This window comes from Natator depressus, chromosome 21 (genome assembly GCF_965152275.1).
Source record: "Natator depressus isolate rNatDep1 chromosome 21, rNatDep2.hap1, whole genome shotgun sequence".
NCBI lineage: Eukaryota > Metazoa > Chordata > Testudines > Cheloniidae > Natator > Natator depressus.
In genome coordinates, this window is record NC_134254.1 from 18557368 (window position 1) to 18570397 (window position 13030).

A 13030-nucleotide genomic window follows, 5' to 3' on the forward strand; every position below is an offset into this window, starting at 1 on the left:
TCCCTCTATGCAGTATATTCCATCGAATTATGTCAAACAGAAATTAAAACGTCCAGAGATATCATTAGGGCCCTTGTTGGATGAGTTATTGATGTCTCATCTTTTCCTTGGGAACATTTTTAAATCTTTGGATTTTCTCCAGAAACTTCTGGGAATTAAACTTCATTTTTCCCAATGAGTACAGCATAGTGACTGGATTTTAGTAGCCTTTGTAAATTTGAGATCTCCTGCAGACAGAAGGCTTCTTCCACTTTACACTGGGATGGTGATATTAAGGGTGCAGAAACATCCCCTGAGGAATACCCTTGGGGCAAGGGAAGTGTTCCTGAGTGTAAGGGCTACTCTGATTTCTGCTGGGGGCCAGACATAGCTCTGTGTCCTTGTGCAGATGCAATATTATACACTCTGATTACAGTATTGCATACTATTTCTCAAATACAATATATTGCACAGTTTTTAAGAAAGTTAGCTACACGTTTGTTGTCTGTTAGTACTAAGAATTGGTGTGCCAGACAAAGCTGATCAGAGTCTCTTATGTTGAACTCAGGTCAGTGTAGAAGAGTGTCAGTGGGGCACCAGGAGCCAGTTACAGCTCCCTGGTTCTGTGCGCCAATCATTGATGGCCAGCATAATGCCGAACATTTAGTGGCTGCTTTTGCCACACTTTATTGTCCCCAAGAAACTGCCAGCTGAGAATTGGTGGAGCACATATGCACTCCACCACTGCCTCTGACATGCTTTCTTCTGCTCACATCATGTCCCCTGCACTAGGATGGGCAGATGGCATGAGAGTTGGATATGTTGGCATTGTCAGCAAGGGAATTCTCAGATGGCCAGCTTTAGCCAGCTTACAGTTTCAAAGGATCTGGTTCAGGGCAAGAGAATCTGGGCTACCATCCGTAGAAGTATTTTATATGGAAAAAATCTAGTATGCCATTCTTATTCTTACTTAATGTAAGATCTGTAGTGAATGAGGCAAGAGAATGCAGGAACACTAACTATATTCTGCCATTGGCTGGTTCCTTTGAGGTGCAGGATTTTTCCCTTCCTGTCCTTAACTCTTATGGTCGGTTACTGTGTGTAGTTGCTACAGTCCACCCAAGGACAGTTTCATTGCTAAATGAAATAATCTCAGTATCTAGTGGAGAAAATAAATAAGGGAGTGTTATTTACTCCTTATAACATCATAGAATCATAGAATATCAGGGTTGGAAGGGACCTCAGGAGGTCATCTAGTCCAACCCCCTGCTCAAAGCAGGAACGATCCCCGACTAAATCATCCCAGCCAGGGATGGACACATGGACTAGGGGGTCACCAAATGAAATTAATAGGCAGCAGGTTTAAAACAAACAAAAGGAAGTATTTTTTTACACAACGCACAGCCAACCTGTGGAACTCCTTGCCAGAGGATGTTGTGAAGGCCAAGACTATAACAGGATTAAAAAAAGAACTAGTTAAGTTTAATGGAGGATAGGTCCATCAATGGTTATTAACCAGGATGGGCAGGGATGGTGTTCCTAGCCTCTGCCAGAAGCTGGGAATGGGCGAGAGGGGATGGATCACTTGATGATTGCCTGTTCTGTTCATTCCGTCTGGGGCACCTGGCATTGGCCACTATCAGAAGACAGAATGCTGGGCTAGATGGACCTTTGGTCTGACCTAGTATGGCTGTCCTTATATTCTTATATGGATAATATAAAAATATTGAAACCAACATAACAACATGGCAGAATATGAGATAATAGCCTAACTAATACCAGTTCTTCACAGCTAAGAAAATATAATCTCACTCTCAAAGGTTGCTGAAAAAGAGACATGAGAAGATAAATAGCTCTATACTCCTCCTGGAATCAGAGCTGTTGTAAGAAGTGCAAAGGAGTTACAATCTGGCCATTGCTGGGGCCAGCTGAGAGTTGGCCTGTGGTGAGGGAGGGTGACTCTCATCTGGCAGAAAGCTGGCATAATCAGCGGCTGCATCAACTACCCCACCACATATCATGGCATTAGTGGTTTGGGGGCACATTGGGTGGGAGACTGCTGCTCTTCACCAGTTTTCAACTACAGAATAGTCTCTTGGGGGAACATAGCCAGCTTGACTAAAGTTAGGACAGTTCCACCTGCTCCAAGCCACCGTGTATATCAGGAGTCATAGAATCATAGAATATCAGGGTTGGAAGAGAGACCTCAGGAGGTCATCTAGTCCAATCCCTTGCTCAAAGCAGGATACTACCACTACCAACTCCTTGATGGCCTGCTCCCCACTCTCCTACACTAAGCAGATCGTGGTGCAGGGGAGAATCTGGCCCAAACAATCAAAATGCCTGACAAATATCACCTCGCTACCCACTCTGTTTATTCTGCAGTTTACTGCTGCATACTTTAAATGGAGCCCTCAGTTTGGTCATGCAGAACAATGGGCAGAGGATGTAAGGCAACATAATTTAAGGCTCTGATCCAAAGAAGTACTTAGGAGTTACAGCACCTAACCCCTAGGCTGGCTAGTGCAGTGGTTCTCAAACTTATTTGGTGGGGCCTCCCTTCTTAGAATATCCAGCAGCATGGTGGTTAGGCACTGATGTGGGCGACCTGCTCCAAATTCCTGCCCCAAATGAGGCAAAGAGAGATTTGACCCTTGGGTCTCCCAGATCCTGCATGAGCTCCCTAACCAGCGGGGAAGACACACATACATCTGTTGAAAAATTCTTGACTTGCCCACACCTAGTTGTCTTTTTCTTAGGTTGTTGGTGTTCTGGAACGGGCTCCACGGGAAATCGGCACTCCCTTGCCTAGTTTGGGAATCCTACTCTGGGGCCTCTAGGGCTCCAGCTGGAGCTTTGTGAGTGCTGCCTGGCAGAAAATTAGGGCATGTTTTCATCAATGCAGCTGTTCCCATATAGTGTGCTTGATGAAGATGCGCTGTGTCGGCAGGAGAGCCCTCTCCCGTCAGCGTAATTACTCCACCCCAACGGGAGGCCGAAGCTATGTCGGTGGGAGAGCATCTTTAGTGGTAGGGTAGGCAAGCCCTTAGACACCTTAGTGTTTGGCAGCAACTGCACTGTGTTTTTGAGAATGTCACAGTGATGCCTAAGTTGTTCCTAAAGATGCAGAAAGGAGCCTAAATATCTTTGTGTATGTTGCATTAAATGTCTGAAATTCTAATCATGAGGTAGCTCTGTTATCGCAGAGAGCAAATGAAGAATAAATATTATTTGTTGATAAAAAGCTAACAGGCCTGGAACAGGACTATATCGTTGTCAATGGGCTGATTTTGAAAGTTTTTTATGTATGAGCCTGATGTTTCAGACCCTCAGCCATAGAAGAACTCCTGGTCTTTGTCCAGCTTCTCATGCATCCCATCTATACTTTTACACATTGTTATTTTTAAATCTTGTAACCAGGTGGCCCATCCAGAAGTTGCTGAGAGAGTAGCTGCCCCAGAAGATGCTCCTTCCTTCTCAGAAGAACGTGGTTTAAAAAAATCTCGAGATGTATTTGGTTTAGATTTCGGCATAACAACAGTTAAACAACAGCCCACTGCAGACTCTGAGGTAACTAGAGTGCACGTGAAAAACGAAATACTGCAAACTAAATTCCACTCCAGTAGAGAGAGAACTAGGCCTTTCCATTTTCTCTTTTCAGCTTTTTCCTTCTTTCTTTGAAAACTAACTTGATCCATTTTGCTTCTCAGTTGTAAACCATGAATTTAGAAGCTTAAAGAGCTTGCATATGTTTTAAATCAGTTTAGTGAAACTAGTGCAGACTCCTGCATGGATGCTCTCAATTGAATTTAACCCTGATTTATACTGGTTCACTTTAAATACTTAAGGCATTCACTTCAGCTAAATGATGTAAACTAGGTTTAAATCAAATTAAGTGCCTCCACCTGGAGATTTGGACAGGTTTAACTACATTGATTGTAACACACATAGATGCTCTACTTTTCAACCCATCGAATTCAAATGTGGGGATTGTTGTATTAATTTAGATGGAATAACATTAAATAGTATTAAAAAAAGGTCAGGGGTTTGGCATACAGAGGCTTCAGCCTGCTCGGTCCCATGGCAAACATACTGTTAAACATCCTTTTAACCTTTTATTAAAGTTACAGAAAAGAAGAAAAAACAGTTAAAGCCTTTGACATGTAAAGTATTAAGTAAGACTTTTATTTTAACAGCATCCGCTGTTCCCTTTCCCTTTAGCTGGAGACTGTTTTAGAAGGAATCCCCCCACCCCTCCAACCCGCTGCCCTGTTTGACAGTCTCAAAGATGGTAATTCGTGATCGCAGGAGGTGTTTGGGATTCAACTGGAGCCAGTAGGGGTTTTGATGTCATCTGGGTCCCTCTCTCTCTGGCCTCTTCTGGTCAGGACACCTCTCAGGATCAGGAAGGTGAAGGCCCAAGGTCCCAGGAAACAATGGGGGTGGCAACCATGATGGCACCTTGCTCTAGTAGCCTCTGTCTGTCCTTCCAATTTGTTCATTCATACTTTTTTCACAACATCTTTTTTTAAGGACCCATAAAGGGAGTGGAATCCCCCCCCCCCTTTCATTATTTTGTCCACCAATTACCTCATATATCTTACAGACCAATTTTGGCTCATTATCTTCTAGCTCTATGTCCCTTTATTTTGAAAAGCATAATTTTAAAACGTCTTTGAATCTTATTGATTTAGCTTTTTGGTTTAGACTAATTTAGTTATTTTTGTTTCTTTTTTGTGCTTTTTTCCATCAACATTTGTTATTATAGTTTATTATAATATCTTTTGAATGTTTACGTTCTTTTTATAGTTGTCACAACGTGACTGTAATCTCAACTGCGTGGATGGGTCATGGAGAGAGAGGCTATATTGAATGTAGGCAGAACCCAAATCTGTATAGGGCTTTATACATCAAATCAGTACCTTGATCAGCACCATGGAGAGAATTGGTAACTAGTATAGTCTAGACAGCACATGTGGAGTTTGTTCTGTTCACAAGAAGCACCCAAATGTAAAAGCGTTGCTGCATTTTACAGTAGCTGAATTATGCAGATGATGTTCAGAGTAGCCGCAGCAGGGTATAGCAATAATCCATCCTGGAGATAAAAAGGCAAAAATGACTGCAGAAATCTGCATGTGAGAGCAAAAGTCTCAACCAAGAGCTAAAGGAGCTCCAAATTGTAAATCTGATTAACAATAAGCAGGCAAACGACTTTAACAGATGGAGCAAGGATTATAGCAGCCATCTCCTCTAAAGAGTTCTCCTGAACTACCAAGATCAATGTGCTGTGCCTGGATGGAACTTCAGACACTGTTTCATCCAGATCCCTATCTCGGTCAGGCTCAGGCTCTAAGTGAGGAAGATCACACTGATTAGATTGGGTGAAAATGAGACCTAGAGCTGACAGGTGCCACCATGCTGATGGTGCTGCAACTTCACTGTCTTCCTCATCAGCCCCCTGTGCACTCTGAATGAGAAGAGTGATAGTAGAACCCTGCAATATCATGTACAGGAGAGCCATTGAGGTGGGTGAACAGTCAAGAAAACTACCCTCTGGGATTTTCCTAGGGGAAAGATGGAGTCATTCAGATGTGATTCCATCCATCATGGCCAGATCAAGTCCCTGTCCGCATCCCGCTCCAGCCATGCCTTCTGGCCCCAGGGAGGGGGCGGGGGGCATGGACAGGGATAAGGGGGCTTGACCCTCAAAAATTTGGGGACCACTAAGCAAAAGATATCATTATATTAGCTGGTCAAAGGAGACAGCTGTTACCTTTTGAGACCAACCACTACAGGAGGACATACACCGCACTAAGTAGTGGGTTCCCTGTACAGGAGTAGCCCCATTTTACAGGCAGCAAATGTATCTTTTAGACCAGGTCTGCACTACAAACTTTTGCTGGCTTAGCTATGTTGGTCAGGATGTGTAGAGGTATGATCTTGGCCTAACAGCTGCACTTTTAAAAGCCCATAGTGTAGACACAGTTATATCAGTGAAACTGCACTGTTGTCCGTGTAGTTTATTTCACTCAGGGCGTGGGCTGGAATAAGCTATACTGCCATAAGCACAGTTTTGCTGATTTCAGCTGTTTTCACAGTAGCAGTGCTTTGCCAGTGTAGTATACCAGCATAGCTACACTAGCAAAGTGCTCCTAGTTAGACCTGGACTTAAAGTTTTATGCTTGTCACACTGTCTGAAGTGGCTTACGAGAAGAGTGAGGGGCGATTTAATAGCAGCCTTCAACTACCTGAAGGGGGGTTCCAAAGAGGATGGAGCTAGGTTCTTTTCAGTGGTGGCAGATGACACAACAAGCAGCAGTGGTCTCACGTTGCAGTGGAGGAGGTCTAGGTTGGATATTAAGAAAAACCATTTCACTAGGAAGGTGGTGAAACACTGGAATGGGTTCCCTAGGGAGGTGGCGGTATCTCCATCCTTAGAGGTTTTTAAGTCCTGGCTTGACAAAGCCCTGGCTGGGATGATTTAGTTGCGGTTGGTCCTGCTTTGAGCAGAGGCTTGGACTAGATGACCTCCTGAGGTCTCTTCCAACTCTAATCTTCTATGATTCTATGTGAGTGCCTACCTCAGGGCAGACTATCAAAAACAGAGCAGATACCCCAAACTGCTGGTGTGTTCTATAATTAGATTTCACCAAGACAGTAACAAATGTGAACTTCTGGATTATTATCATGGAGCCCCCCTTCAGGCAGGCTAGTCCCTGGCTCTGCCCCTTCCGCACCCCCCCTTGCATCCAGAGCCCCGAGACACCCTGCCTCTCCCTCGTGGCCACAGCCACGAGTGCCCCCCCCGCCCGAAGGAGCCCTGGGCCAGCCGAAGCCCTGAGCATCCCCCCCCCAACCTGCTTGGAAGAGCCCTGGGCCAGCCACACCCACGCCTCCCCTCCCCAGACCCTATGCTGCCATGGGGAAAAGCGTCTCACTCTCGTCCGAAGAAGCTTTTCATATGCCCCAGGCAGGTTCCGGGGCAGCTGAGGAGGCGGTATTTGCTACTCAGCTTCCTGGGTTCATCAGTAATCTCTCTCAAGTCTGCTGTCCGTGATCATTATAACAGTCTTACCTAAGACTCTCCAGGCTATCTTGCCACCCAGACAAACTGGACTTAGTGATAACATTTACACCAAAATCACACCATATGCATGTTGCTTCCAGTCCCAAGAGACCAGTCACTTACCCTAGATCAGTTGGTACCCTAGATCTTACATCAAAGACAACATCTGTGGCCAATCCTGTAATAAACTATCTAAAGGTTTATTAACTAGGAAAAAGAACTGAGAGTTTTTTACAAGTTAAAGCAAGCTAACATAAACAGACCCATGAGGTAACCCTTGGGGAACTCTGTCTTCAGTTTGGTTTCACATCAACTATTTTTATTTCCCTCTTCCACCATTCAGAGGGATGAGACCAGGCATTTTGCACATACTTCTCCATGGGTAGATAGGGCAGTTAACAAAGCTTTTGTCTTATAATGGCTCACTTAAATTTTTGATAGTCCTTCTGGATGGATGGGGGGGACAATTCCCGTGCTTGGGTTCACAAGTTCAGAGCAAACAGTTTCGAACACATATTTTTTATAGCATGCAATACAGACATTGCAAGTGAGAGTAATGCATGCAGCAACTTAGAAGCATTTCCTAGAGTCTAAACACGCAATACATTCTTATAAGACTAAACACCTGTTTTGAGCAAAACTAACATAGAGGTGAACGGGTCTGGTCTCCAGTTATAAATTTGTCAGTTCTTAGCGAATGTCTGCAGTTTGGGCAAGAGCTGGCACCTGGTCACACACTGCTGCTTATCACTGTAATGTCTGAGCCCAATTCTCATGGTAGCATCTGGCAGAGTCTTTCTAAGAGGAGTTGGCTGAATGGTGGAGAATGGAGAGCAGAGTTCTATTCCCAGCTTGTGTAAACTGTGAAACCTTTTTCAATAAGAAGGGTTGTGAAGGGCACAAAGTTATTAACATCAGTTAATAGAAGAGAGTATAGAACAGATGGTTTCCAGTTCCCAGGATAGTGCATCATTTCCCGTTCCAAGGGTGAGGCACGGGGTGGGTGGTAGCAGCAGGAGGACGAAGATCTGTTTGTGGATGTTCTGGGAGTTATGTGTTCCCTGTAAGCTGTGGGCAGGAGAGATTCAAGTGCCACCCAGCTGAATAGCAGAGCACGCACAGCCCCTCCCACCACGTTGCTCCATCCTGCAGCTACTCCTGGGACCCTCCTGATGGCTGTGCAGAGCGGGGACAGAGGGGAGGAGGGTGCTGATGTCAGGGTGTCCCTCTCCCTCTGCCCCTGTACCCTATCTCCGCAAAGCAGGGCAGAGGGGACAGCTGGCTCAGGAGGACTCGGAGATGCTGAGGTCTGAATGGTGAGTGGCTGAGTGCCTTTCTTAAAGAGACAGTGCACTGGTTTCTGAGATTTCCCCAGCAGCCAGCTCTGTCTGTCTCTCCCTCCCCCTGCCCATGTACCCTATCTCTGCAGAGCCGGGGAGGGGAGACAACAGGGCTCAGGACAAAGCTGGAGAGCTTTCAGTGAGTGTCTTAAAGAGACAGCACTCTCTCTCTCTCTCTCTCTCTGTCTCTGTATCACACAGTCATCTCCCAACACATACTTTTATTATTACTCTTTCTTCTTGGTACTTCCTGCAATGCACATATATTCTCTGTTATTTTATTCTTTCAAAGTGTGTTATTTTAGTGTTTTGACTGGTCTGTGCATTCCATAATTTTTATTTCTCTTACACGTAAATTTAATTCTTTGAGTAGTGAGTTCTAAAATGCCTAACCTGTCCTGGCTGGAGTAATAATCCCTATGGTAACTTTTAAAAAATATATATTATATCTAGGTTTTTTGTTTCTGCTGGTGGTGCACAAAGGTATGTGCACATAACAAAATTTATTCTGCACATGGATGGAGAAAATTAGAGGGAACACTGCCCAGCACTCATTGAAAGTCAGTAGGAGTTGGGTGCCTAATTCCTTTAACCCCTTTTTGAAAATCCCAACGTGTGTGTGGACGTGTGAAGTGAAGCATTAGGGCAATGCATTTGCAGTGTTATAGAATGTAGGGATATAGGAAGCAAGTCAAAAATAAGCTGTGCTGTGTGAAAGAGTCAGGAAATGGCAGCTTAGAAAATGGCCACATCTGAGTGGATTTTGATGTGGACAGCAAAGGTCATCTCTGACCTCATTTCAAATTGTAAAGCCCTACTGCAAACAATGAAGAGTGCAAGAAGATTGTATAGTGGAAAGTGTCAGGCAACCTTAACATAGGGGTCTGTGCTTCTCCCCCTATAAACCAGACCCAAAACCATAATGAAAAGAATAGTCAAGATAAATTGGAGGATTGCAATAGATTCCAGGAAGTTCCCCAAAATGGCAGGTTAGCTACTGCTTGGGAGACCTGGGTTCATGTGCCTGCTCTGCCACAGGCTTCTTGTGAAATCTTGAGCAACTCACCTAACCTCTTTGTCCCTCAGTTCCCCATCTGCGGAATGGGGAGCCCTGCCTCACAGGAGTGTGTGAGGGTAAATATATTAAAGATTATGAGGTGCTCAGATACTTTGGTAATGGGGGCAAGAGGAGTAGCTAAGATAGATGTAGTAGTTGGCAAGACTATCAGCATCAAGATATGGGGTCAGATTCTCAGCTGGTGTTAATTGGCATAGTTCCATTGAAGTCAGTGGAGCTCCACAACCTGTGGATGTGGGCTGTAGTTTCTTGAGCAAAGCTACAACAGCCATGTGAGTGATGATTTGCCTTCCCATAAGGAGATTCTAATAATGTCAACCAATAATAGTTCCATTAGTTACTTTTAGTAGAAAGCTATGGGAACACCTTGAAGATTGTAATCTGTGCCTCACCATCTCAGTGAGCAACACTATCCAAAACTTGTGTACAGAAGACGTGTTTGCTCACTTCCCACAAGAGTTCTGCGCTCATACACATGAGTAATGTGTTTTGAATCTACTCAGTCTTACACATGAAGTCTCAAACTGAGACAGTACTAGGTATCTCTCTGAATGGATGGCATGTATTAGCCAGGCTGTTCATACTCTAGAATAGTTTTGCAGATTGGGACTTAATGGACACTACAGTGGAAGAAAATACACCCTTTCTGGTCTTCACCACTGTCTTGGCATAGGACCTAAAAAACTTCTCCATGTTGCAGTTGTTAAAACTCAATTTAAACAAGGTGCTGTTGGCATGAGATGATCTGTACTTACTGAGAGTTCCAGCACACCTCACAGTGTTCAAACCAGCCAATGTATGACACAAGCAGTCAAACTGTGTGAAAACTGACAAGAAAACACGTATGTTTGGTTGCACATTTCATTCTAATTGACAGATTATAATGGCCTTTAAATATAAAACCTAGAAAGGACATTTTTTCACTGTGAGAATTAAGTAAGCCATTTTTAAAAATGCAAACGGGAAAGAAAACTCTGTTATGTATAACCATAGGACCCCCCAGGATTGAACCCTGATCCTTCAAGTCCCCAACTCAGACCACTATTAGCTGTTATCCTAAGCTAGTCGCTGGAGGGTGGCATGATACACCCTTTTCCAGTGATACCCAATTACTTGCTAGACAGTAAAATTTGAGAATCCGAATTTCCGAATTAGAAGATAAAAATGGCCATAGTGGGTCAGACCAATGGGCCACCTAGCCCAGTGCCCTTTCTTTTGACAGTGGCCGATGTCAAATGCTTCAGAGGGAATGAACAGAACAGGGCAATTTATCGTGGGATCTATCCCCCGTCATCCAGTCTCAGGTTTGGTAGTCAGAGGTTTAGGGATACCCAGAGCACAGGGTGTCTTGGCTAATAGTCATTGATGGACCTATTCTCCATGAATTTATCTAATTCTTTTTTGAACCCAGTTATAATTTTGGCCTTCACAACTTCCCCTGGAACTGAGTTCCCCAGGCAAAGTTCCCTCTTAGCTCCACGGCTGCGCAGCAGCCCATTAAACGTTGCCCAGGTGCTCAGGGCTGTGGTGGAGAGAGCTGATTCTCCCCCAGCCCCGGACCTGCCCGGGGCTGGGGGAGAGGCTCCCATTCCCTGGCCCCAACCCAGCTCTGCCCTGGACCTGCCGCTATTGGGGGAGAGGCATCTCTCCCGCAGCCCCAGCCCAGCCCCAACCCTGCTGCAGCTGGATGAGAAGCGGCCCTCCCCTGGCCCCAACCCAGCCAGAGCTGCCGTGGGAGAGGCACTTCTCCCGAGGCCGCAACCCAGCCCAGCCTGGACCTGCCACAGATGGGGGAGAGGCACCCCTCCCCCGGCCGCAACTCAGCTCAGACCTACTGTGGCTGGGGGAGAGGCGCCTCTCCTGCGGCTCCTGTGCAGCCCCAGACCTACCACGGATGGGGGAGGGGTTCCCCTCCCCCGGCCCCAACACAGCCAGAGCTGCTGTGCCCAGGGGAGAGGTGCTTCTCCTATGGACCCAACCCTGCCCAGCCTGGACCTGCTGCAGCTGGAGGAGAGGCGCCTCTCCCATGGCCCTACCCCAGGCCAGCCCTGGATTTTCCATGGATCGGGGAGTGGTGCCTCTCCCCCAGCCCCAGCCCTGGCCCGGACCTGCTGCGGCCGGGGGAGAGTGCCTCTCCAGCGGCCCCAACCCAGACCAGCCCCGGATCTGCCACAGCCCTAACCCAGCCCTGCCCGGACCTGCCATGGATGGGGGAGAGGCGCCTCTCCCATAGCCCCAACCCTGGCCTGGACCTGCCATGGACAGGGGAGAGGCACCTCTCCCATGAACCGAACCCCGGAGCTGCCAGGGTGGGGAGAGGCACCTCTCCCCTCCCAGCACAGGTGCTGCTGTGGGGAGAGAGAGCTGGGGGGAGTATTCTCTCCCCACCGTAGCCCTGGGGAAACCTGCACCCCAAACCCTTCATCCCCAGCCCCACCCCAGAGCCCACACCCCCAGCTGGAGCACTGCCCCTTCCCCCCGCACTCCAACCCTCTTCCCCAGCCCTGAGCCTCTTCCCAGACTCCGAATCCCTCTGCCCCAGCACGCCATGTTAATTTTGTTATATGCACCAATATGGAGGTGATGTGTGACAGATCACCTCCATATTGGTGCACATAACAAAATTCATTCTGCACAGGTGTGGGAAAAATTAGAGAGAACATTGTCCCCAGCAGGACTGCAAGTTGCGTAAAGAAGTATGTGCTTATGTTTGCTTTAATCCTGCTGCCTATTAATTTCATCAGGTGACCCCTGGCTGTTATGTGACGGGGTAAAAACATTTCCCTATTTCCTTTCCCCACACCATTCATGATTTTATAAACCTTTATCATGTCCCCCTTAGTCATCTTTTCTAAGCCAAACAGTCCCAGTCTTGTTAATCTCTCCTCATATGGAAGCTATTTCCATAGCCCCTCAACACTCTCCCCAAGTCTCCAGAGTTGCCTATCAAAATTTATTATGACCTCCCTCCAATGAATGACCATGAATAGGAATTAATTGATTGTATGATTTTAAATCCTAGGAGTCCTTTCCCTTTCCTGGATCATAGAATCATAGAATATCAGGATTGGAAGGAACCTCAGATCATGTAGTCCAACCCCCTGCTCAAAGCAGGACCAATCCCCAACTAAATCATCCCAGACAGGGCTTTGTCACGCTTGACCTTAAAAACCTCTAAGGAAGGAGATTCCACCACCTCCCTAGGTAGCCCATTCCAGTGCTTCACCACCCTCCTAGTGAAAAAGTTTTTCCTAATATCCAACCTAAACCCACTGCAATTTGAGACTCCTTGTTCTGTCATCTGCTACCACTGAGAACAGTCTAGATCCATCTTCTTTGGAACCCCCTTTCAGGTAGTTGAAAGCAGATATCAAATCCCCCCTCACTCTTCTCTTCTGCAGACTAAATAATCCCAGTTCCCCCAGCCTTTCCTCATAAGTCGTGTTCTCCACCCCCCTAATCATTTTTGTTGCCCTCTGCTGGACTCTTTCCAATTTTTCCACATCCTTCTTGTTGTGTGGGGCCCAAAACTGGACACAGTACTCCAGATGAGGCCTCACCAATGCC

The 13030-nt window shown here is 46.3% G+C and overlaps 1 protein-coding gene across 4 annotated transcripts in view; it reads left to right on the forward strand.

Moving 5' to 3' along the window:
* LZTR1 (leucine zipper like post translational regulator 1) overlaps nucleotides 1-13030 on the forward strand; it is a 277700-nt gene that overhangs the window by 135676 nt on the left and 128994 nt on the right. For 3 of the 4 annotated variants that reach the window (XM_074936115.1, XM_074936112.1, XM_074936113.1), the window contains exon 10: nucleotides 3400-3549. The exons of the other annotated variant lie outside the window; for it this stretch is intronic. In XM_074936115.1, the coding sequence (XP_074792216.1) occupies nucleotides 3400-3549 (150 nt within the window). The remainder of the gene's footprint in view (nucleotides 1-3399; nucleotides 3550-13030) is intronic. 4 annotated transcript variants of the gene reach the window in all.